The sequence below is a fragment of the Drosophila elegans genome, unplaced genomic scaffold (genome assembly GCF_018152505.1).
Source record: "Drosophila elegans isolate 14027-0461.03 unplaced genomic scaffold, ASM1815250v1 contig_149, whole genome shotgun sequence".
Lineage (NCBI taxonomy): Eukaryota > Metazoa > Arthropoda > Insecta > Diptera > Drosophilidae > Drosophila > Drosophila elegans.
In genome coordinates this window covers 9,199,198-9,225,708 of record NW_024545513.1, presented here as the reverse complement: position 1 = coordinate 9,225,708, position 26,511 = coordinate 9,199,198, and the positions used below count along the sequence as shown (strand labels likewise).

The window sequence follows — 26,511 nt, the reverse complement described above, 5'->3', positions numbered from 1 at the left end:
TGCCAGTTATGGGCGGTTTTTGCAAGCCGCGCCTTATTTGCATGACTCTGATTGCACAAAAACACACACAATCTGAAACACACATGGCAAAAAAAAAAAAAAGGAACATAAACCCCACGGCCAGTTCTTTGAAAACCGCTGCACTTCTAAACAAAAGAATTCATTTTCACGGGGGAAATGCATCCATTTAAGGAGGTATTTTTCGTAGCAGACATACATATACATATGGTCTTATCTAATCGGTTATCGGTTCTTTGTCACGCTTTTGGCCCGAACAGAAAAAAAAAATGGGTGGAAATAATCAACAAAAATTGCGGCCGATCGCAGAACGCGTAGAAAAACAACTAAAACGCCAGCTGAAAATCATAACAAACTAGCGCTGCCAAGCGACGTCGACGTCGACTGAGGCAGAGGCATAAGCAGAGGCAGAGGCGTCGGCAGAGTCACTGGAATATATAGAAGGTGTCGGGAAGCCAGAAGAAAAGAGAGCGGAGAACAGGTGAGAAGAGAGCTCGAACAAAAGTTTAAAAATACCTGCATACATGTGTTTAAGTCGGCTTGGAGAGACAAATGCGCAGAAATGGAATGTTTAACTAATTTGCGAACATGCGCTGCCCAGTGACAGGGCTTCTAGGGGAAAAAACAGAAAGAAAAGGGGGCTGAAAGCAGGTGATAACAACCGCCAGTGGCAACCAGCAGTAGCAGCAACACCCTTCGGACAGCAAACAAACAGAGCAGCAGTTCAAACAAGCAGGTTCAATTTAAACAATGTTGGGCGCTCTATTTATACAAGATTTACGATAGCGATAACGAGCGCGATAACAATGCCAAACATGATAAATCCAATAAGAATGCCTATTAATTATGACCCTGATAAGGGCCCTGAGTGGGTGTTACATTTAATGAGATGCTATTACGAAACTAAACCTCAAGTATCGCACTAATTTAGATATACGCTGAATAAGGTTAGTAGATTAGTGCATATCTTGAAACTACAATACGCTTAAGCTAATTTCTCTTTGTTATTATACAAATTTTAATAACTTTCGAACTGTTGTATCGAAATAATCGTTAACAAATGAATCGCAGAATCTTATGAAGTAAACCTTGAAAGCGAAACTAAATAATTAAGTGGTTTAAAATTTAACTTAAACTCATTCTAGCAACAAATGTTAAGTTACAAAGAAATTCGCTTAATACCGAAGCGATTCCACTATGCTTATAAGTGTCATCAAGGATCCCTCCCTTCATCTTAAATAAATTACATTTACAGGGCTGAAATGTACCCACATAGCACCGACCTAAGCATTATCTTTCATATGTAAATAGCTTTTGAAATCTTTCCTTAGCTGTTGTTTTTAATTTTCTCTTTTCCGGCACGCACAAATGCATGAAGATGGATTTTATGTGCGTTCCCATTATCCATTGTCCCCCCCTTTTCCACCATTTGTGGCTTCATTCTCTTAATGAGCTTATATCTATAATCGCCACCCTCTCACAGTTTTCACACTAAATAGTGTACTTTTTCCCATCACAATGGCTGTCAAACTGTATGCCACAAGCCGCATTCAGTTTTCAATTAATTACATTTAGCAAATGTGTTTTAGCCACTACTCCGTCTCTGTCTCATTTCCCCCACCTTTCCTGTCTCTGTCGCTCTATTTATTTTTTTTCTATCGCTTTGTCTATGTCGGCTTAGGGCGGAACGTAACAATTCGATTAAAAGTTGCATAATTAATCATTGCATTAAACAACTTTTTGCCACCCCCACCTCGTGTTTGCTTCCTGTAGAACAACGCCTATCGCAAAATTCCCCATCACCCTTTTGATTACGCCGCCCCTGGAAATCCACCCACATGCCCTGCAGTCTTCCGAATGAATGCAAAATGTTTTACTTTTAAACAGCATTATAATTCAACTTCCCTCCACATATAACCCCCCTTTTAAGCCCCCTGGTTTCCCTTTTCTGCCACTTTCGAGTGCACAGACAGAAAAAAAAGTTGTTGGACAACTTTTTCACGCCCCCACACACACAATGCCGTACTTAAAACTCAGCTACGCCCTTTTGCTCCGCCCCTGCCATCAGGTTTATTGTCTTTCGGCGCGGTAAACTTTTTAATAGTTTTACTAGTTAAATGCAATGGTCAGACCAGAGCAATCAAAATCAGCTAAATTTCTCTTTCGCTTTTATATTTTGTAATTTTTCCGCTAGCCGGTGTGATCATTGCAGTTTGACAGTAACTGCCAACGGTCAATGGTCAATGGCCCACCAAAGAGGTAACAGAAACTCCAATGATTATTGGGGGAAACAAAAGAACGTGGCATAAACCGGAAACATTGCCCCCAGACATTCAACAAACAGCATTTATTATTACAGTCAGAGGGGGCAAGAGTTAGAGGAAGTGGGTGAGTACCTGCTATGCATGTTAACGAGCTGCATTTGAATTGAAAATTCTAAAAAAAAAAACGCTCTGTTATTGTGAATCACCAAATGCTTCAACATAGTGTTCACAAACCAATGAAAAATTATCTGCTTTAAATTGCTAGCCAATCGATTAATCTATAATCAAACTGTAGCAAAATTGAATGGTATTCTTTCAATATTGCCAATGAAAATAGAGCCAATATTTTGTTTCAGATAATTTTTAAATTGTTTTAAGTTTGGCACATAAAATGTAATATTTTGTGCTTTTTTTATATTTTTTTTCTGCTCGTAAAAAAGTATTTGTATTATTTAATTGTAATTTTACATTTTTGTAAAATATTTTTTAAAACTTTTCATTTCAGACACTTTAAAACTAAAAAATACTAGAAAAATAAGAAGTTATTGTTTTGTGGGATGAATCTATTTCTCGCGAAATTTTTTTTTTGTTTTTTGACAGTGTGTTATTTTTGATGGCAAGTCCACAGTTGCACAGCTTTACAAATTTCATAGTCTAACCCTGGGGTTGCAGCCTTAAATGATAGTTTGACAGTCACAGCACTTACCTGGTATTTCTTGATGCTGTCCAGCTGCTCCAGAGTGGGCTCCACGATCTGGGCGATCTGCTGTTGCTGCAGCGGATGCGGTGGACCGCTGCTGCTGCCGCTGCTCCCATTGCCCGGCGCCCGCCGATCCGGAAGTTGAGGGGCAGGGGAGCAATTGACCAGACGCCCATCCTTTTCCACCCGCAAGTGATCACGGGGCGGCGGTACGGGCTTTGCATTCCCATTGAGCTGGACCAAAAGAAATGGAAAATGGAAAACAGGGCGAGACCCATTAGTTATGTACCATATGGCGTATCCTTCAGTGTATCCTTGTAAGTGTTTTCGAAACGAGCATGTGTGTGTTTGTGTGTTTATGAGAGTGTGTATGGCTGATGGTTGTTGGTCATTAAAGTTGAATGAGTTTATTTGTTGCCAGTGTTCTGTGCATTTCCCCTGCAGGATGAACGAAACGGGCCCTTACATTTAGTGAAAAGTGTGAATGAAACCTTCACCTTCTGGCAGTGGCGTAGTACGGGTTTTATCAACAGTAATTTCGAAAATGTGGTGTTATTTGTGAAAATGTAAAATTGTTCTTTTTTTTCCTATTTTCTTTATTGTCACAAATCATATTTCTGTCATGCTGCCAAATTTCATATGTATTATTTGTTTAAACCTAAAGCACACAAAAATTATGTAAGTTCCTAAAACTATTTCATTCTATTTAATATGTTGAGTTTAAGCCAAACTTGCCTAAGAAATTAAAAAAAAAAGTTATTCTATTTAAATTTAAGGCTTTTTTAAAATGTACTTTAAAAATATTAATTTTGAAGTTTCTGTCAGAAAATTTTATAGAAATGTTGCGAGGGTTTTAAAACCGAAAACACATACGCCACTGTACGTGTTCTACCCTCATAAAAAAGGAATCCCCACTCAGTTGGTCTTATATTTGGTGTCGCTTACTGGCGAGAATTGAATACAGTCCGTATTTAAATGCATTTACTCTTTGGTTCCATTTATTCAGCTCATTGTCAGTTGGAGAATAAAGAATATGGAAGGCGAAAAAAGGAAAGCGCTCATTTTGCTTTTGTTCTGCAGCCATTGGAAAATTAATCGAGAGCAATTTCATATAAATGGCATTTATTTTTCATCGCCTGAAAAGAGCGCCAAACGGGGAAAGGGGTGAAAGCGAGCGAGGAGCTGCAAATGATGAAATAAGCGGAACAGCGGGCGGTAGCACCACCACCACCCACTGTGTGGGAGGTTGGGTGGGTTGACTAGGTGCCTGGGTAGTGTGCCTCAATGTTGTTAGGATTATGCCCCGCTAACGAGGCCAACGCAGCGGCTCTGATGCCGTGAATTAGGCCAACCGGCTGAACAAGGTGACAAGCTGAGTGGGTGTAGGTGTGGGTGTAAATGTGGATGGGGGTGGGTGTGGGTCTGTTTGACTCCCGGAGAATCAGAGAACCAGGTAACAAATGGAGGTTACGGGTCAACTGGGGGACTTGGACCACCGACCTGCACCGCCGAATGAAGAAAGGGAATCAATGCGAATGCGTATGCTGCTGAACAAAAGGGGTTAAGTGGGCGCCGCATTAATTAGCCGAGTTGAGTGAAAAAACGACGCTAAAATTATCGACCCATATTTTATATTACTTTATACGTATACGTTTGGATACATATATGCGATTCCATAATTTCCGGTCCTCCGGTCATTTAATGCAATATTCATGGATCCCATTAAACTGTCATGTTGTTTTTATTTTAAATCGCTTTTACCGGGGATTTTGTTTTGTTGTATGTTATGTTGTCTAAACAGTCTTTCAAACCCAATTGGTTTGGTGGCTAAAAGTATGGATTATTGTGCATAATCCATCACAAAAATGGTGTCTATGCTCATTTTGATAATTACAATTTGACAATCATTTTAAATATATATATCGTTAGCTGTGACATTTTACGGGTTTCAAACGGCCTAAATAAATGACTTAAATTTTGTGTAAAGTTCTACTAAAAAAAAAAGGAATGAATAAAAAATAAATCTATTTAAAAATGAGGAATATTTATTTGTTTTTAGATATTCCATTTTTAAACTTGAATTTATTAATTCAGTCTATAGTTTGCAGAGGGTAGAGCATATCAAATATCCCTAACAATTAATCAAATGCCAAAACACAAAACACTGAAACACACTAAAACTAAAAGTTACTGAAAGATTGGAGAAACAGAGAAGAGCGAAACGGAGTGACAGGGAGAAAGAGCAGAGCGGAGAAGAGTAGAGTCTCCAGTGAAAAGTTGAGACAGATGGCGAGTGCAAATGCAATGTGGTATACCTCATCGGCCACCCGCCTCGCATCGCCAACGTCAACAACACCAGAAACCGCAGCAGCAGCAACACTTGCGGTTGCACACGCTGATGTTGCTGCTGCTACTGCCGCTGCTGCTGATGTTGCTGCTGTTGCTGATGTGGCTGCTGCTAATGTTACAGGCGACACGCCCAGCGAGGAGAGCGTGGTGTGGGCGGTGGAGGTGCTGCCGTTCGATAGTAGCGATCCGCGAGAAGAGAGATGAGCAGGTGGCGGATATCTTGGCGGAGTCTTCACCATCTCGATAAAGCTGTCTGGAACATCCACGGGCAACTCGCGATGTTTGGCCGTCGGTGGCAGCAACATCGAAACGGGAGCAACCTGATGTTGCTGCTGATGTTGCTGTTGCTGGCTCACCTCGTAACCGGGCGGCGCCAAACTCAAATCATCGGGCACCGTCGAACTGCTGGTGGATGTGGCACTTGCAATGTTACTGCTGTGACCGCTGCTGCTGCTGCTGGTGTGCATCGAGCTGTTGCTGCTGTTCAGCGAATTGCTGTTGCTGTTGCTGCTGTTGGTGCTGGTGACTCCGACGACTGCTGCATTGGTATTATTTGACTCGGCCGTGTTGTTGCTGGTATTGCTGTTGCTATTGCTGTTGCAATTACTATTGCTGTTGCTGCTGTTGCCGTTGCTCGTTGCCTGATGTTGCTGGTGCAGGTGACGATAGGCGATGCTGCCAAAGGAGTCCAGGGTATGTTTGCTCATCACCTCGTCGAAGGCGCTCGACGAGGGCGAGGCAGAATCCTTGCGTCCTTGATATAGACCATCCACAACGCACAGGAAGTCGTCCGTGATGCTGCTGTTGTTGCTGTTGCTGCCGACGGTGTTGGTGTTGCTGCTGCTGCTGCTGCCGTTGGCATTCGCATTGCTGTTGCCATTGGGATCGCTACTTAGTGTTGCCTGCAACTTGTGGCTGGGCGTCTGTTGCTGAGCAATTTGTGTTGCTGTCGTTGCGGTTGCAGCTGGCAATTGTTGCTGCTGCTGTTTCTGCTCAAGTTGTTCGTGTTGTTCCGATTGCAGACAGTTTTCATAGTTTTCGATTTGTTCCAATTTGTTTTGTTGTTTTTGATTGTACAGGTTTTGTGTGGCCACATCGAGTGCAATTGTTGTTGTTGATTTTGATGGGTGTTGTTGTTCATGATGTGGTGGTGGTGGTATTGGTTGTTGTAGTTGTTGTTGTAGTTGTTCATGTTGATGTGAAGAATGATATGCAACAATTAACATTTTGTTAGCATGATCATTGTTAGTCATAGCTGTGATTGTGTTGGTGTGGTTGGTGGTAGTGGTGTTGTTGGTGGAGTTGTTGGTGAACTTGTTGGTGGTGCTTTTCTTGTGTTTCTGTGTGCGTGTGGGTTAAGTGGGCGGTGGTGGTGCATGTGGTGTGGTGAAAAGAGAATGGATGTATGTATGAATGATTTGAATGTGAATTTGGGATGGCTGGTTTTAATTTCCTTGGTTAGTTGCATTACTTTCGGGTGGTTGTTATCTTGGATTTGGGTTTCAATTCCAATGGTGGTTGCTAGCGATTGTCAGTTAAAAAATACTTTATAGGTATATATACAATTTTGGTAGAAGAAGTTGGTATTTGTTAGTTGCTTACATTTGGGTGGAAGGTTTTTCGGTGGTTTTCTTAAGTCTTAATGTAAAGTTCTTGTTTAAAATAATAGGTTCCTAGCTTCAAAGGGTGTTTCGGGAGGTACAAGTTGTAAGTTAGAAAGCGGTTATCACTTGACTTTTAACTAAAAGTGGTTTTTGCTTTTATTTTGACTATTCCAAAAGTTATTTGTTACTTTCGTTCATATTTGGTTTAAATGTTTAGTTAGGTTTTGGGGTAATAGATTGTTTGTTAGTGACCTACTTATGTTTAGTGGTTGTTATTAAGGGAGTGTAAGGGTTTTTAAAATACTATGTATACTAGTGTAAGCGGAAGCTTTGTTAGTGATTCTTGGTTTTTACAGTTTTTCAAATACTGCTGGGAATTATGCGACGTTATTATTGATTTATGGTTTCTTTTGGCTTGGTTGTTGTGGCTGGTTTTTGTGTGTGTGTGTTTGAATGTGGATGGGTGGGTGATAGGTTTTTGTTCAGATTACGGATTGCTGGTGGCATGCATACCTGCGGTGGACGGGGTGGCGGATATCTGGGTGGCGTCTTGTTACGCGCGATGAACGTGTCCGGACAATCGACGGCCATCTCACGGTGTGGACCTGAACGGAACAAAGTAACAGAGGCACTCCGGTCAGTTCGAGGATTGATGCCCACACATCCAGACACTACTCACCGTTATCTTGGTTCACGGACAGCATGGTCAGCATTTCCTGGTCAATTTCCCTGATGTCGCCCGAGTGCGTGCGATAGTGCTGCTGCTGCTGCTGCTGGAGCGGATGTTGCTGCTGGAGCTGCTGCTGCAGTTGCAGCTGCTGTTGGTGGTTCAGGTGGTGCTGGCCGCTTATGTAGTCATCCGGCAGACATGGCTTCAGGTCGTCGCCGTCCAGCACAACAATGCTTGAGCCGGAGCGCCGGCGATTCCTGTCAATTGCAAAAAGAAGGAAAGGTAGTATTCGTCAGATGAGGTGGTCATCAAGCGTCAAGAGGCTGGCTGGCAAACGCTACTGTAAGCCCTAACAACAGTAATCAAATTTGTAAATTTGCAACTCGATTTAACTAAGGTTTAAGGTTTATAAAACTTATTCCGAATGTAACTTATTTCATAATTTTCCTATGACCTTAATGAAGGAAAGTAAAAGCATAAGTAAAACTTTAGAAACAATACTTAGAGGGTTTAAATCACAAAATGTTTCACTAGCAACATTTGTTTAGTAAAAATCAGCCCAATAAATTGATTAATTTGTGTGCAAAACAACAAATACTTTCTCCCAGTACATTGATTTTTTTGTTCAGTGCATTTTTTCAATTTAAATTCGCCGCTTCTGTTGATGGCAAACTTTCCTTCAATTTTGGCTCAGGTGAAAACCGCAGTTTGAAAGCCACAGGCCGGGAATTGGATGGATGGATGAACGGGCGAACCGAGACTCTTTTATTATTTCAAAAAGTTATCCGCACAAAGAAGCTTCGGGGGTATGGCCATGGATTAGGAATAAGCAACTTGAAACTGGAACGCTCCCCAAAAACTTTCTTATAACTTTGCACTTTTGCGTGGCTCTTTCATTATGCACGGTGGCAGGGGAAATGACTGGTTTGAAGGCAATTTGCGCCTTAATTTGTTCGGCTTTTGGATTATGGGCTTAGGCAGTGAAGGTGAGCCAAGTCGGCTGGCTAATTGCAAAAAGCTCAAAGTGGAATTTAATGCCGGACCAGCCTAGAAGTATGCAGCACTGCCTATTATCGCCCTTCTCCAGGCGCTGATGCGACAAAAGCAATTTCAGCCACCGCACCCTGGCAACGACATCAGAGTGCAGTGGTAACCCCATCTCCTGATTCAGTTCTATCTACAACAGCACATCCAATCCCCTTGATCCATGTCCCTCTGGCTTCTGATGACGTCACAAGCAGCAGTCAACGTAAGCTGCAATACGTGACCCACCCACAGATTTTTACTAAGAAAAATATCACTTAAAGGATCAGATCAAAGAACAGAGTATTTATATAAAGACTCAAGAAACTTTTCGTTGGCGAATAAATAAATATACTTTATAATAAAATTCTTTACTCCAATTAAAGATGTTAACCAAGTTTTACCAATGAAAATGTACATAAAAAGCTAATAGTCTATTTCTTAGCTATAGCAAACTTCTTTAATTTACAGCACATTATCATCTTCTGCTTCTTTTAAGTAGATAGCATACAGATTTTTTCAAAATTTTTCAAAACCATATGTGGCTTGTTGTTATCATAAAACTGTCACCATTTTGCACTTTCGAAGACCTTGACCCAATTCACAATTTCTTAAATAGATTTAAACATGTGTACAATTAAACCGATTCCATTATAACTGAAATAGCGATGGCATGCACATTTTCTGTGTGCTCCCCAGAGCTCAACTTCCTCCTGTGTCACCGGCATTTGCTACTCATTTTACCAGTGGAATTCAGTTCTTTTCTCATAGAGAAGGCCTTCCCATACAATGACGTTGCAGTGTGGCATTAAAAACCGATTTCTGGAGAATGCAACGACGACAAAATGGCCAAGATGGCTCCCATACACCCAAGAACGGGGAGATGCGTTGTAGATGGTGATGAAGATGGTGATAGAGGGAATGTGAATCCAAAACGAGACGACGACAACGGGCGAGACAATTCAATTTGCGTAACAGCAGACGACCAGAAACGGGAGGCGAACCATCTGGGGCTAGAGCAACTCCAACTGGTGGCCCACAACGGAATCTGAGGGAAAGAGGAAGGGGGAGTGGGAGTGGGAGTGGGATTGGGAGGGGCACTGCCAGTTTGAAGTCAAGTTAACGGGCAGTGCAAATGAGTCGAACAGACGGGAAGAAAAGACTCAGTGAAGAGTGCACCGTGAGGAGCGGGAAAAAGAGCACTATAAACGAATTAAAATGCCTTTGGCTCTGACATCAAGTAAAGACCAAGGCCAGTCGTAGTCTAGCGACGGTAGCGATACAAGCAACAACCATTGCTTCTACGGCAGCAACATCAGCAAGAGCAACTGCAACATCTGGTCAGTTTGGCCCACTCCATTCCTTTTTTTTGTATACCCACCATCGTATTGTCGACCGCGAAGGTCGCAATTTATTCAAGATGTTCGATGAGTGACGAAAAAGTTACGTATAAAAGAGGATTTCTAGTCTATGTTGAGATGGGCTATAGGCGAATTGCAAATATGTTATTAAATTGTAAGTACATTTGTAGCTTTGGGGTATACAAAAATCCACTATAAATAAAATATTAATTAATTGCCCCGATGGCCACGCAACTTAAAGGGCGCCTTTGAAATGCCGATTTAATTCAATTATAGTGCATATATTTATGTACACATCAAACATCAAAGCTGTTGGCCAACAAAATTAGAGAGGTGGATACGAGAGTGCCATAACAATCGGCTTGCTGGCTGTCATATCCTTATTTTGCAAGCAATTAGCAGCACACATAGCCGGCAGCTATATGTCATGCATCTGATTCTCACCATGACATGCTCCATCTAATGACCACATCGGTATTCGCCCGATCCACAATCCTCTATCCCCACACCCACTGCTATTTGCAGCCCCCTGTCGTATCTGCATCTGTATCGGTATCTGTATCTGTATCTGTTTATGTGTCATAACGAGCAGAACAATGCGAGATACCCGCAAATGTCCCCCCATTAAACCACCCCCAACATACCCCATTCCTAGTGGGATGGTGGGTGGGTGGTCGCCAGGAAGGAAACCGACGGAGCTGTCAAAGTGGGCAATGCAAGACCGCAACGATTCATACATCGATGACAAGGCAATGCCATTTTGCGGAACTGCCATGTCCTTCTGTTAATCGCACAAATATTTTAAACATTCCCCTGTCACCAACATAATCCTTTTTATTTTCCGCATAACAATTGAGGTCTAATTGAGTAAAGAAAAATTCTGACATTCAAATTGTTAATAATAAAATAGGGCATCAAGCAACATGATTTGCTGCGCTATTTGTTTGTTTTTATAAATTATTGTTAATCAAATATAGTTGGTTATAAATAATATCAAACCCTTTAATAAATACATAGATTTAACGTCTTATTTACGGAAACCATAAATCAATAATATTTTTTTTTTAGCAAACACTTCACTTACATATAATTTACTTTGATGTGAAATGTTTTCATATTTTACTTCTGTTTTTAAACAAGTAAAATTAAGCTTTTCTTTTGGTTTATTCTAACTTTAATAAATTCTTAAAATGCATGAAACAATGTGAGCTGTGATTGGAAACTAGTTAAATAATAATTGGCAATTTCCGGGTTTCCTTTTTTCAGTGCATATCGCCGTAGGTTAAGGATGGCAATTAGCCAGGTGGAGGGCGGGGCAGCGAGCCAGCGATGAAAGGAGACAGATAAACGCAAACAACACATGGAGGAAACCATTAAATGTATTTTGCATTTCCAGCTGTCCGTCGGTGTATCTGTAAATGTATCTGTAAATGTATCTGTATCTGTCTCTGTATGGGTATGAGCAACTGACCAGAAGAGCGACACACATTGTTGTTGCTGCTGCTGCTGCCGTTGCTGCACGACAGCAACATGCGACATGTTAATTGTTTATGGCCAGCAAGCGAGCACGAGACAAAAGTGTGGGGGTTAGGGGTTAATAAACAAGTGCGGACAATGGTATAGCATTTAGTAGGCAAGTATAATTTTAATTTTTGATATAAAACTTGTGTTAAATGCCTGCTTTGTCAACTTTGATTTACTTCAGTCAAACATTCTACAAATTTGTATTTTTTTAAATATTTAATTTAAACTCTTAGCGATAATTCAAAGTATATTTTTTTTTGTTTTTTTTATTAGAAGGTGCATTTTGATTAACTCTTTTATAAAGATTGCCATACATTAAATATTTGTAAGTATTTTATAAGGATAGTAAATTATGATTTCATAAAATATCAAAATTATTGGCTAAAATATTGAGGTGCTTTTAATTTGTCCAATGTAAAATATTTTTTAAATATTTTTTGGCACCACCATTTATTGACCAATGCTATTAATATGACCGCATTTGCGTCCCGAGCAATACAAAAAGAATAGCAACAGGTGGACGGGGAAATCCCCTAAACTGCGATATAGCCAACGATTTTGGGAGGGTTCAGTTCATCATGCTTGAGGGCATGCAACAAGTGGCTGGAACAGGTGCAGCTCGAGAATCGGGAGTCGAGAATCCGGAGCTGGGAATTGCAGGAGGGGCACAACCGGAAGAGACTTATTAGCAGCGGAAGTGGCAGCCATGAGTCACCCGGTAGCTTCGAATTCCAGACCACAGTTCTAATATCCCCCCATTATCCAGGTAGAACCTCCCCAATTTGACCAGAATTTGTGGGTGTGACCCCGGTCAGACACAGAACTCAATTTAATTCACGACTCAGAACCCAGAGACGAGAACCGAGAACTGAGAACTGAGAACTCAGAACTGAGAACTCTCGAAACTGGAAATGAAACTCAACCTGTGAGATCGTAATGGATTGCGGTTGTGTGCGCCGTGCCTCAAGGAAAAGTGTTAAATAAGCAGAAGCAAAGAAAACCCAGGGGTTTTGCAGGCGGGGAGCCTGAAATCATCTGAAGCTGAGGCTGGCATTCCATTTGAATTATTCATTGCCAAGGCAGCCAGCCAGCCACATGGGAATGGAAGTGGAAATGGAAGTGGCAATAGCAATTGGAGTTGGTTTAATTGCCGAGCAAGCCGAAAGCCAAAGTAATGCCATAACCAATAGTTATTGCACGGAGAAAAAGAATACAGTTGTCAATTTATCTATATCTTTATATTCCATTCTTTATATTAATATAAAATCAAACTAAATAAAAAATGGATTTTGAAAAACTAAACTTATTTTCTCTCTGTGTTACTCTTACAAAATTTGCTATCAAAATCGCAATCGCATCATCGATGCCGCTCAATTGCACATTCGATTCTCCACTCCAATTTTTCCCCTAATGCTTTCAAAAGTTTTCCTGGAAATTCATAAGCAAATAGTGGTCAGGTTGGGGAAATTTCTTAAGAATTAATTAAAACCTAAACACAAAGGCAGTCAAGGTGAAAAGCTCTGTTGCTCGAAGGGGGTCGAATGCAATATATATGTATAAGAGGGTATACCCTTTTTTGCCACCCACCCAGCAGAAATTTAATTTCCCATTTTACGGGGCGAGAGGCGTGGCTAATGTGGGCGTTCAATTAAAGTTCAGTCGAAGTCATTTCGCCATTTGGCAAATTGAAATGAAACTTAATTGATTGTGGGCTGCACTTGTGCATTGAAATCCCTACTATCCAAGCCTTGGTTCTCATTTCCCAGGGGTTTTTCCCTCCGAGAAGCCAGAGAAATTCTGAGTTCCGAGCGGAGAAAAGTGGTGAGGGTAAAAGTCCTGATTGCGTGCAGTTGAAAAGGGGTAAGAGTCCTGATTGCACACAGGTGAAATTGGGAGGAATGGAGGATGAAGGCTGGTTGCATTTTGGCTTGCCGTGGGTGGGCTTAAATTTCTGAATGGATTTAGATTGACGTCATTCGGAAATGTTTTGTTCCTCAAAAATCTTAAGCTAAAGGCACTTTAGATTGGTTTGCATGATTTCAGAAAATTCTTTTGCTTCGCAGAGCACAATTGAAATGGATTTCTCAATCTAAATTCATTGTGTGCGAGCTGCTCTTCATTTGTGTATTGTCCTTCAATACTGTTCAATCAGTAGTTTCCAAGGTATTCGACTTATTTTACTAGTCTATAAAAAAAGGAAATGGAATACCTACAATAAATAAAAAGAAAGGCTGTCTTTCTTACCCAAATAAGACGTTCTTTTGTGGAATACCTTGTTTGCATAGTTTCATGATTGCGAATTGTAATGTTTGTTGTGCAATATCTGTGCCAAATCAACATTTTTCCCTTCTATTTCACCCAAGTCAATTTATTTCCTTTGCCTTGTCTCATTATCCATACGCCATTTCCATTCCCAATTTCCAGCTCATCTCTCTCGCCTTCTGTTGCAATTTACCTGGTAAATAATTGCTCAAATTATTGTTCTACCAATTTTGCGCATTTTCGTTGTGGTTTCTGGTCAACATTCTGTTCCTGCCCCTTCCAATCCGAAAACCAGCTCGGCATGCCAAGACTTTCCCATTCCATCTCCTCCTTCGACAGTTTACCGGGAAAATGGGGGAGGTATGGGTTTTGTGGGCTGCCTCAATTTGTGAATCCCTTCACCGTTTTGCCCGCAGACGAAGTGAGAAATTATTTGCCGCGGAGATCCGTCCAGAAAATTGCTTTTCCCCGCACAAACGAAAGCGATTACATAATTGTGGCATTATAATATCGGAACTATCGGAATGCGGGCTTTAAGAAGGGTGAATTATGTATGACTGCACTTCAGTGGCGACGGCGTAGATCACGAAATATTTTGTACGCCCCTCGTGTTTTGCATACAAAATGTATCTATGAGATACAGCCCAACAAGTCGTGAATACAGATAAATATATCTAGATAGCAATCGCTCTTCCGCTCTCTTCACAGAAATATTATTAGATAATCTTAATTTCAACATGATTGGATCAAAAATTTAGCTAAACATTAGATTATTTCAGATCCCATTTCATACATTTAGTAATATTACATTAGATCAAATGTTAATATTAAGTATTTTTTCTGAAAATTTTAACATATGTTAAAGATGCGAAAATTTGAAAAAAAAATGTGATATGAAATGTTTGCCTTTTAAAGGAATGTTTGGTATTTCTATAGGGAAACTTTTACTAATCTAAAAGTGCTGTTCAAAGTTTTCTGTGTACGCCTATTTTTGAATTTCCACCTTATAACAATGGCGAGTTGTGTATTGAAAGTGTTTATTTGTCAAGAACAACAAAAACGACGGATGTCTGTTAATATACCTGAATGTGTGTGGGAGAAGAAAGGGTTGTCGGGGAGGGGCAGTTTGCGAGGTTTTCCCTTTTTAACAATGGGGAAAACAATGAAAACACTCACCATTGCTTTAGGATGCGCATATCTGTAATCCGCTCGATCTACGCCTCTCTCTCTCTTTCTTTGTCTCTCCCTCGCTTCCACTTTCTTTTATAACTTTTTTTGGTTTCTTAATTTTGCCTTTTAGTTGGTTTATCCTTTTGGTTTACTCATTTCAGCTGCCTTCACACGCACGAAACACAAACAAAATTATAAGTTTAAATTCAAAAAAATGTATATTAAACATAAATTGGTGGTGCGCTTGCGCCATGGCAACAGTAGCAAAAAAAAAAAAAAAAAAAAACAAAACAAAAACGATTTACAGCAAATATTGGTTAAATCCTTCTTATAATAAAGCAGATCGTAAAATTTCTTTAAATCATAACTTATTATTTCAACGGGAATTGGGATGGTGATATTTATAATGTTGGCTATTTTGAAATACGTTTATGAGAATTAAAACAAAAAAATCGTAAAATTAGGGATTTAAAATATCGAAATAAATCTAAACAATTTATTTCAGGACATAATTAGTAAAACACAAGTTAAAGATAACTATTTTTCAGTATGCTTTTGTTGATAATATTGTTTTTTTTTTTACTTTTTAACCGATATCTACTGTATTCCTCTCACTACTGGACTTTGTCTGCTTCTTTCCTTTCGTTTAACACTTTCGAAAGGTGCCTGCAACTAGCAACAACGACAACAACATCAATAGCAACTTTTAACTGACCAAGTTGCATGTTGCATGTCCAAAACTCACACACGCACACACAAATAGTTTTAGCCACTTTTCTTTCACTTTGCAGGCAGGAAAAATAATTTAAAAAAAAAGTCAACGATCTGGCAACAGTGCTGTTTCTTCTTTTCTTCACTTTTAATTACAATTTAATGAGTAAGAACCACTGTACTGTGATTTTTGTTGTTGTTTGAACTCGATCGTGCAGATAAGCTAACGGCAAATTGCTGTTGCATGCTCTCTAAATTCTAAAACATTGTCGCCGCACTCGGTATTTGTTATTATTTTTTGTTTATTATTGTTGTTGTTTTTGTTGCAACTCGTAGTGACACTAAAAACAGACGCGTTTTTACCTCGCGATACGAACAAAGTCAGGCATAGAATGAAAAAACCTGAAAGCCGAGCTGAAAATAAAGCAGAAAATAGCTGGCAGCGCTGCTCAAAAAAGAAGAGAGTAAGAGAGAGAGAGAGGCAGAGAGCGTGACTGTGTGTGCGGGGTGGTGTGTGTGATAGAGGTGAGAGAGTCTACCTGTCGTTCCTTTTTTAATTTTCAAGCAGCGCAAGTGCAACGCGCTCAATCGCCCCAGGATATGCGTGTGTGTTTGCGTGCTAAGGCCCTGCACATATATAGATGTGTGCTTGTGTTAATGTATGTGTGCATAGCTCAGAGGGGAACAAACAATAGCAAAATATTCAAGTGTGCAAACAGGCGAAAGAGGCGCGCAGGAATAGAAATAGCAAATCCGAAGAGCCGCAAATTGGGGCAACTGTGAAACCGGGATACCCTACACCGCAACAATACAGGATCACCTCGAAGTGGATCTCACAAGATAAATCATTTGTCCAAGCATTTGTCCTCTTGCTATTTTCCAGTCATATCTGGTGTATTTTTATACTAGTTTCAATTGCATTTAAAATAAATAAATTAAATATATATTAACTACACAAAATATGAATTTAGAGAAAAATATATGTTTTACGCTTTTAAAAAATATAATAGCTTAATTTAAGAAACTAAATATAATTGAAATATTTTACATTAGGGTTTCATATGGAACGATCTCGAAGTGTGAATAAATCCGAAAACCGAAACCGTAGCCATTCGGCACACCATCGTTCATGGAATAAAGGGATTGCTGAGAAAAGATCATTTAGTCGGCACACCCTCGCAAAGTTCGTTAAGCACTTTTGCTTCCCCTCTTCATTCCTTGTAAGTGAATCCGGCTAAAGAAGAGGAAGAGTAGTTATAGAGCAGGTACAAATATATTCCGTACTTGAACTCTTCAGCGTATATATGTACATATGTAGATATATGTATATATATGTATTGTTAAGCCCATTGTGCCACATAAAAGAACAAAAGGTGTACAGGTGTGTTTGTCTGTGGGTACGTGACTCAACGGAGAAATATGTACATATATGTATGCCGATTCTCTCGTTTTCTCAGGAGAATCGAGAGCCTTGCCCCAAGATTGGGATGGAAATTGAAATCGAAGCTGGGGCCTCAGGTGAGAATGCATCACTCACGAGAAAAAACCAGGGATCTCTAAAAGAGAGCGGTGCAAAGAGAGCCAGAGCGGAATAGGAAAAAACCCATTTCGGGGGAGTATACAGGTAGAAAACTATCGACTATTTACCATCCACTTGCAGTGCTCAGAATAAAAATAATAACATCGTAACTCTTATAATACCTCCCTCTATCTGATTCTCTTCCTAGGTCTTTTGAGTTCCTGAAGTCTGACTGAAATCGTTGTTTAAATAAAACCCATTTTTTAGGTAAAGCAAAATTGAAATTTTACATATTTTTTTCTTTTAACTTGAAATTTCCTTTCCAATTTATTTACACATAACTTCCTTAGCTATCTTTCAAAATTGAGTATTTATTTATTATCCATTTCGCTAGCGTTACATGCAATTCAGCAATTAACAATATTTTAATAAGCTTTTTAAATCGGTGTTTACCGATGGTTTTAAACTATCATAGTGCAATATTGCAAAGCAACTCAGTATTAATCTTTTGCAGTCTGGTCGATTGCTGACCACAGACACTGTCCACTTAATTTCCGTTTGCCGTTTACCAATTTTTATTTAATTTCCGTTCAAGAGGCACTCGCTACTGGGTCGGCAATTAAGAGACTGGGCCAATTAAAACTGCACAGGGGAACGAACACAGTCGGTTGTAGATTGTCATCTCAGTTGATCTCAGATAATCATATAAACTGTTATAAAAGTATGCTTCGATATATTTTGAAGAAAAAGAAGTTATTATTTATGCAACAAGGAAAAATAAATATTATATAAGTTGTTAATAAGTGTGGGGATTTTCATCACCTTATTGTTAATACTTTTTTTATTGATATCTATATATAATATATTTTTGGACGACTCGTTGTACTTAAGTAAGATTTTATTAATTTAAAAACTCAAATATTAAGTTTTTAAAAATCTTTTTGGATGTATTTTTTGAGTGGGGATGTGCCCCATCCTATGAATATTATCTTGGTTTACCTTTTTGGCTCAAGTTTCGTTTGTTTTCGTTGCTCATACGCTGCCTGGCGATCCCACGAAAAGGCACAGGCTAATGACGAACGAAGGCAGGAGGAGAAGGAGGAGGATAAAGAGAGAATGGTGTGGAAAGAGAAGGGCCAACAGGTAACAAGTAAAGATAGAGAAGAGACACAATCACACACAAACGCACACCTACGTAAGCTCGGCAAACAAAAGCAAAACAAAACCAAGAGGCAAACAAAACGTTGATTGCTTGATTTACCTGCGAAAGAGAGAGAGAGAGGGAGAGAGAGAGAGAGAGAGTAAGAGGGAGAAAGAGGATGAAAAAGAGGAGAAGAGAGGCTCCAAAGATACAGATAGAAGCATCCTCCAAAGATACAAAGATACAATCAACACACTTGAGCTTGAGTGTAAGTGTGTGAGTGTGCGCATCCACATTTATTTAGATATCTCATATATATGTATGTATATGTATCCAACCCAGATGCCCAGAGTTATTATAACGGATTTATCTCAAGTTACAAGCTTGTGTGTTTGCTTGTGTGCCACACATGGCAACACAAATATGATTTTGTTTGTAGAACATTCTTCCAACTTTTTTATGCGCTTTACTTTTTTGGTTTGTTGCTCTACAAATACATAGCTCGCAAGTCCTTCTAGCCCTTGGCTCTTCTTCTTTTCTCTTCTAACTCACTGGCTTTACACTACAGTTGAACATCGATAAATAACTTTCGGCTAAATTGGGTTTAGAGTTTTCAAAAATATTTCCTATTTTATATGTATTGGCTTAACATATTTAAACAACATTTCGTATTAATATATGGAAAAAAAGGATTAAATAGAAATATTTGACATAATTTTAAGATATAACGACAAAAGCATTTTACTTTTACACTTTTTATATATCTTCTTGAGAGCTGGAATGCTTGGAAAATTTGATTTAGGGAAACTAGACTGTATTGCGAAGACCTTTTTGCTGTTGTTGTTACATATAGACCATTATTTTTGTTGTTGCCAAGGCCTGCCTCATAACGACAGGAAATTAATGATTTAATTACATTTTTGGGTAGACTGCTGAGCAAGGGAGATGGCCATAGACATACAGAGAAACAGAGACAAAGCGAGAGATTAGTTAATGGCGGCACCTTTAATTGATTTTCCTTTACTCCCATGGGAAAGTGACCAGCTTGGTAGCTCCTCTTTCGCTTTCCCTCTCCAAAACAAACCCCCTCTTTTTATCTAATTCCCAAAGCCAAGCCCTACCTCAACGAAGTCACAGAAAAGGCACAGCTAAATTCGAAAAGCACAACAAGCGAACTCCAGAAAAAATGCTGCGCATGCGCGTGCCTAGAATTTTTAAACCCAGTCCCGATTCCGCGATCCCAAGTCTGAGGTCTCCAAAGTCCAAACAAGAAACCGCAGATACAAAACATGGCTCGCATGCCAAAGAAGAATGGGACGGAATTCACTAGTCGTCTGGTAAATTTTTACAGTTTTAGCAGCACTGTTTGTTAATCATTGGGGCAATTCGTAAATATTTAATAGATTTTCTCGTTAAAAGCTTTCCCTATGTATTAAAAGTAAAATTTATATATGTATATATATATATGTTTTGTATCTTCATTTTAATTTCGTTCAAATTTGTTTCAGAATCCCAATATCTAATATAACCAAAAATATTTAAGTAATCATTAGAAACCAGATAAATAAAATTTTAGCTTTGGAAATATCACTAAGAACTTTTTAAATCTGCTCACTCACATAGTAAAGACATGAAAACAGAAAGCGAATCTAATTCAATTTCAGAAAACCCCACCTCTACTTGACTTTCCCATTTAACCAAACAAAAAGCCGAGAAAGAGAAATGTCATCGAGCATTGATTGTTGTCAGCCGATGTCCATGTCGATGTCAAGATGAGTGGATATAGCAGGGAGGGGGTACGGATCAGATTTGAGGGTTCCAGAGGGGAGTACGTACATCAGTGTGACAGTTTGGCAGGCAGCATAAATGCACAGCACACAACTACAACTCGTAGATAATGCACATCAAGTGCAACGCATCGTCGTATCAAGTGTCGTGAGCAGGGGCGACTCAAAAAAAAAGGGAGGCTTTAAAAGTTGTACATTTTTTATGATTCGTAACTTAATTGGATTTGCAGGTGAATGTAACTTGTAATTTTTGTTTGGCTTAATTTGGGGCCACTTTGAAATAAATAATTTCAATAAATTCTCGAAGTACAAAGTCTTAATTTGAAGAGTTCAATTTGATGTGGTGAATTGATTTTTTTTATCCTTTTAAAACTTTGAAGTTCATAGATTACAGGCCATACATACATTAAACTTAACATGGTGTGTGGAAAAGTGTTCAAATATAACCATTATTGTTGCATATTGTTTCCTGTTTAATGATAGACCCCTTTTTTGGCGCGCCACTGGCCATCATCATCATGGTCATCGGCAAAGTTTGCGGGCTGTCACTGTCTGCAACAGATTAGTCAGCAGGTTTTCAATTGTGGACTACGGGCACCGAAAGAGGACACCGAGGCCATAGAGCGAGACAGGGGGAGGAGTCATCGTGGACTGACACTGACCACAAACTGACCCGCAAAACGGCGACCTCATCGGCCTAATTGCTACATATATATATATTCCGTATTAATGGCCACAAAACTGTGCAATCGCCGCCAAACTGCCAACGCTCTGGCGGCAGCCAAGAACGGAAAAATCGATTAAAAATGTATAAATATTCATCGCCGGGCGAGGAAAATAACTCGTTAATTAATAATGAGCATAAAATGAAAGCGCACGTGCTAAAATGGGGTGGTGGATGTTTTGTGACGGGGATAAAAGGTTTCTGGATTGACTTACGCGCATACCTACAGTGTGGGCGAAAAATTAACAGCATAACAATTAAAAAAAAAATAAAATCAAATAAAATCTAAACTATTCGTCATTTTAGTAAGTTTATCTTTTACATGAAAACCCTTGTAGTTTTAAGAAAAAATCAACCTCTATTAGGTTTAATTTGACCAATGATTAGAAGTGGTATCATGTTTCTGGCAAATGTTGCTTATCCTTTAATATTTTAACTTCAACAAGATAATTTTTTAAACAAACCCTGCTATTTTTATATATATTCCCGCCGCCGTTTAATCATAGTTAGTCGCTACAGGCGAAATCACAACAGGTTCGTTTGGCAAGGTCGAACGAGGGGGAGTTGAATAGTGCCAAAACGATAGGGACAAAGTGCGAGCACTGGGAAAAATGTGTGAAAAGTGTCAGCAATGGCCAAGGGCGGAGCGCGAATAAGGATGCGGATGCGAATGCGGAGCTGCTGCGATCCAGCCAGGTGGAAAACCCAGCGAGCAGAGCGAGTAAATAAATAAGCAGTCATAAAAACTCAGCTAGCGCAGTGTGTCAGTGCATTTGGGTGTGTGTGTGAGTCACATGTTGGGTATTTCCGCAGCGCGAAAAATTCCATTTTAGCCGAAGGGCCTTTCCTGTGGACCAGTAGAAGAAAAAAAAATAAAAATGAGCGGCTAGGAGCGGTAATAAATGCTTTACAAAATGCAAACACAGATCCACAAACACGCTCGCAGTGTTGGTCAAATAAATCAGCAGACAAACGAACAAATTCAAGTTTGAGAAGCACTGTGCCGGGAAAGCGCCTGCATGGTAGACTATATAAGTTTCCACATTGAACAATAAGCAAGCACGCAATGACTTGAAAGCTGCAAGTCTTAATTACACTTTTTAAGTTACTTTAGAAATAAGAGCCCGTTTCGATTAATATCAATGTGTTAAAAAATACTGTTTTCTTTGAATCCCAATTGAAAATCAATAAAAATATCAATGTCTTTACTAGCAACTTTAAATATATCTAACTAAACCTATTCTCTTAAAAATAAATTCTTCTGTGACATTTAGAGTTTTCAATAAATAATATATATTTATAAATTTGTATAATAATATTTATTTATAATATATATTTATAATATTTATATATAATATAAGAGGGAAACTTACCCTCTGGGATCCTGTCGTAGACTCTGATCGCCCAGTAAAAGTTCAGTTCTTCCTATTGATATGCTACTTGTGGGACTGTTCTGCTGCTGCTGTTGCAGTTGCAATTGCTGTTGCTGCAACTCGTAGGCGGCACTCAGCAACTGATGTTGCTGCTGTGATCTGTTGCTACTACTGGCGATTGCTGCTGTTGCACTCGTGCCGTATGAATGGACATCACTGGCTTGATGGACTATGACGTCTTCTAGTAACTGTGGAGGAGAAACAAAATACAATTTTATTATTTATTGAGTTGGGATGAGCAAACTTAAGGAAATCAAAAGTGAAAAATAGTGAAAAATTGATTTTATTAATTAAAGTATTTCAAAGTTAATTCCAAAAAGAGTAAAATCAATTTAAAAGCAACTTCGTGCAAACCCAATTAAAATAAATATTTCACATTTCAGGGAACACATTATTTGAAGATAGTATTATCTATATACTAGCTCAATCAATTTATGACTTGCATTCCCAATAAATTTTAAAGTTGCTTAAAATCAACAGAAACTGTTATTAAATAAATTCCTCGACAAATCTAATGAATGAAATACGAAATCCGAAAAAAGGAATATTTGAATAACAAAGTTTGAATTTTCCTTGAGGTAAATTAAAAACAAAGGATGAACCAAACTGAGACAAATTTATTTAATATACCAATTAAATAAATTCGTTGATAAAATTCAAAACCATAAACACAATCTATAGACGAAATAAAATAAAATTCTTGACAAATCTAATGAATGAAAGATAAATTGCAAAAAAAATCTCATTTTTTCGAATTTTCCTCAAAATGAATTGAAACCAAAGGAGAAACCAATAGGAGACAACCTGTGAATTGATATGTCAATTTAATAAATTCCTTAGCAAATATCTAAATTTCTAAATAGAATTTCACGAAACCAAAGAAGCGAAACTGAATTAAATTCCTTGAATTGCATTCTTTTGAATGCAACAAAAGAAATCTTTAAAATGTAACGAAAATAAATTCAGTCAGTAAGGCAAAATTTTAATATGACAAAAAACCTTGGCAATAAATGAAAACTCTGTATTTTGGCTACAAACAAATTCACCTCTCTTCTCGGTGGATACAGATTGTTCGATATCAGTAGATCACAATTCTTCATCAGAGATGCCGTTGTTTGTGCCGCTGCCATTGAATTATTGCTATTATTGTTGTTGCTTAAAAGTAAATGTTGCTGCTGCTGTTGCTGCTGTGTGGCATTGTTGTTGCTGGAGTGCAGCTGCAATTCGGCAAAGGCCTGCTGCAACTGGCCACTGGAAATGGCCGTGGAGTACTCCGTTTTCGGGGTGGTGGTGCCATGGACATGCCGCTCCAGCTCGCAGCTGGCCATCAGCGGTGACGTGGATGTCTGGGCATCCACGAAGCTGGGATTCACCGGACCGCCGAGTTGCAGTGGTGCCGGTGCCGTGGCGCGATTGATTTGGTGGCAACCAATGGCTCCGGCACCGCCTGGGTGAATCTGATGGATCGGGTGGTGGTGGTGGTGCTGCTGCTGCTGCTGCTGTTGCTGCTGCTGCCTCTGTTGGTGGATCGCTGCGGTGGTGGCCAATGTGGCAGCTGCCGCTGGCAAAGCGGTGGTGGCCGGCAACGTGGTCGTTGGCAACTGGGCATGCTTGTTGTTGTAGCTGATGTAGGTGATGCCACAATAGTTGGCCCCATCGACGTCGTCGTCGTCATCGATGTCCTCGTTGTCCACCTCCTCGGCGAGATGTTGCAAGCTGCTGGCCAGCAAGGACTTGGCCTGCAGTGGTTTACCCGCCGCTGCCGCAGCTGCAAGTTGCTGCTGCAGCTGTTGCAACTGCTGCTGCTGCGCCTGACTGGTCTGGTAAATGTGCCCCGTGGCACAGCTAGTGGAGCTGCTGGTGGTGCTGGTGATGCTGGTGGTAGTGGCGGTGCTGGCCGAACTATTCCCCATTACAGTCTGTTTCAAAGCCGCCGAGGTGGTATTGTTCGCATTCCGATCGGCGGCAGTTGCAGCCGCCACTGCGGCACTAACCAACGCCGACGCTGCCCCATGCTCGATCTGAGCCACCACAGTGGTGGTGTGCGACGATGCCGTGGGCACCGTCGTGGTGGCCGTCGTCGGAGCCAAGGATGGTGCACTTATCGGTCCGCCCGCGGTGGCCGTCGTCATCGTGGAGCTGCTGCAGGTGATTTGGTTGCTGGTGAAGGACGTCACATAGATCGGCGTCGACTCGTTCAGGAAACTAAGGTCCTGCCGCTGGCTCGTTGTCGTACCGCTCTTCGTTTGCTGCAGCTATCCATTGATAAAGTCAATAAAACAACGAGGCAGAGCAAAGGTGTTGAATTGTAATCAATTGTCACGCATTTATTAATGCTAATCGAAGGTGCTTACAGATATAAATTAAAATGAGCACGAAAAAATAAATAATTAGATATGTAGTTTTATTTGTTTTTATTTTGTGTAAACCACCACGTATAACCATTATTTAACTCTGTTTCAAATTTGTTTTGCTCAATTTCACATTATACGAAATTAAATAGCATGCTGTCAATATAAAAATGTTTTTTTTGGTTCAGACTGTCAGTAAAATTTTGTTGCCAAATATATCAGCATTAATCTTTGGCATTGCATCATATATATATGACAAAATTGTATTAAAGAATACAAATAGATATTCTACAAAAACAAACATGTTTTTTTTTTGGTTTTTAAAAGGTCGAAAACGGTGCCAAGTAAATCAGCATTATACTATTGGCAAATGCATTCTTTTAAATGACATTTTGCTCTGCATAATAATAATAATCAATAAAATCAACCAAATAAAATTAAAAAATACGAATAATAACAACCAACAGCTTGGCAAACTTTTTGCACTTTGCTCTGTGGCAGCATAGCCGAAAAATAAATAAAACTGAAAACTGTCATCATTTAACGCCGCTGACAGGCTTTATTTCGCATATATGCAAATCAATCAAATTCCATTAAAATAAAGCTAACCAAGTAACGCCCTCAGTACCCGTACCCCCCACCACTGCCACACCCCTCCGCCAGAAAGCCATGGATATATTGATGCTGTTCCCCTAATGAAATATGAATTATTAATGCGACGAACACATAATGGATGTGTGGCTGGTCTGAGCGACGTGTGTGTGTGTGTGTGTGTGTGTGTGGGTGTGTCTGCGTCTGGGCCAGGTATTTTTGTATGTGGGTGGCCAAAAACCCACTGAGCTGCACCCACAATCTGCAATCCACAACCAGAACCCCATTCCAGTGCCTGTCAAACCGCCTTTCCACCCTCCACCCTCCCCCTCAGAAATCAGCCAATTAAGACGCCTTTAGGCCTTCATTCTAGCCAATCCAATTGGCCTTAACCTTCTTCTACAGGTTAAGTCGCGCCCTAATGCCAATAGCTAAGTGTCAGGTTAAAAAAAAAAAAGTGAAAAAAAATGAACAAGTTGAATTATGGGGCCCTTTTGATGCAATTACCTGAGGATGAGAAGCCTAAGTTGTGGGACAAGGGAACAAACCTACTATGTAGGGGGGATCTCTCTTAACGCTTGTGGCCCATTTTCACTTCATTCGCTATGGTATATATCATTTTTTTATTTCTACTAGTAACCGCCCAGAATCACCCATCCGCCGTGAGCGTATTTTTTGTTCGCATTTTATCGGATTATTGACAGCCAAGTCGGTTTGTCAGTCTATCGCATCGGCTTGTGGATTCTCGATGGCGAAGTGAAGTGACGTGGCTTCAGTCGCAGCTTCAGTTCCCAGTTCCCACATACCGTATACCATCTCCCAATCGCCCATCATGCCCAGTAACCCTCACTCCCACGCACTTCAACACTTATCGGATAAATCGATGCATATATACACGGTTAAAAATGATTTTGTTATCGAATATTAAATTCTTCAAGTCAATACCCAATCTAATTCTATCTAAGGGTTATATAAAGATTTTTTGCTAAAATTGCCCACTAATTAAATTTGTTCAGCTTTCAATTCTAATTGATTTTAATTTTACGACGAATGCTATTTATAATGTACAAATTTTCAGTTTACGTTTACATGGTGTATCGACTATATCCTTTGGGTTAAACAATAGTTGGCGAATGCAATAAAACCTAGTTAAATAAAGTATTTGTCATAGTTTTTTTTTTGGGTAAATAGTTATTTTTGCCCGATCAATTCTCATTTTATTTTGCATTTTTTGTTGAAGTGCTCAGTGTACTTGATATGCATATTCACGTTTGTTTGTGTATGCAAAATCATTTGTTCGGTTGGCCTG

The 26,511-nt window shown here is 39.6% G+C and overlaps 1 protein-coding gene across 10 annotated transcripts in view; it reads right to left on the bottom strand.

The window, feature by feature from the left end:
• Positions 1-26,511, bottom strand: part of LOC108136431 (MAGUK p55 subfamily member 5-A) — a 65,068-nt gene that overhangs the window by 10,433 nt on the left and 28,124 nt on the right. For 2 of the 10 annotated variants that reach the window (XM_017257570.2, XM_017257573.2), the window contains 6 exons: positions 23,307-24,515; positions 22,201-22,448; positions 7,615-7,862; positions 7,449-7,540; positions 5,298-6,671; positions 2,989-3,216 (listed from right to left, as the gene is read on the bottom strand). In XM_017257570.2, the coding sequence (XP_017113059.1) occupies positions 2,989-3,216; positions 5,298-6,671; positions 7,449-7,540; positions 7,615-7,862; positions 22,201-22,448; positions 23,307-24,515 (3,399 nt within the window). Of the gene's footprint in view, positions 1-217; positions 341-2,988; positions 3,217-5,297; positions 6,672-7,448; positions 7,541-7,614; positions 7,863-14,951; positions 15,115-22,200; positions 22,449-23,306; positions 24,516-26,511 lie in introns of those variants that run through there. The other 8 variants (XM_017257572.2, XM_017257571.2, XM_017257576.2 and 5 more) reach the window with 8 other exon arrangements.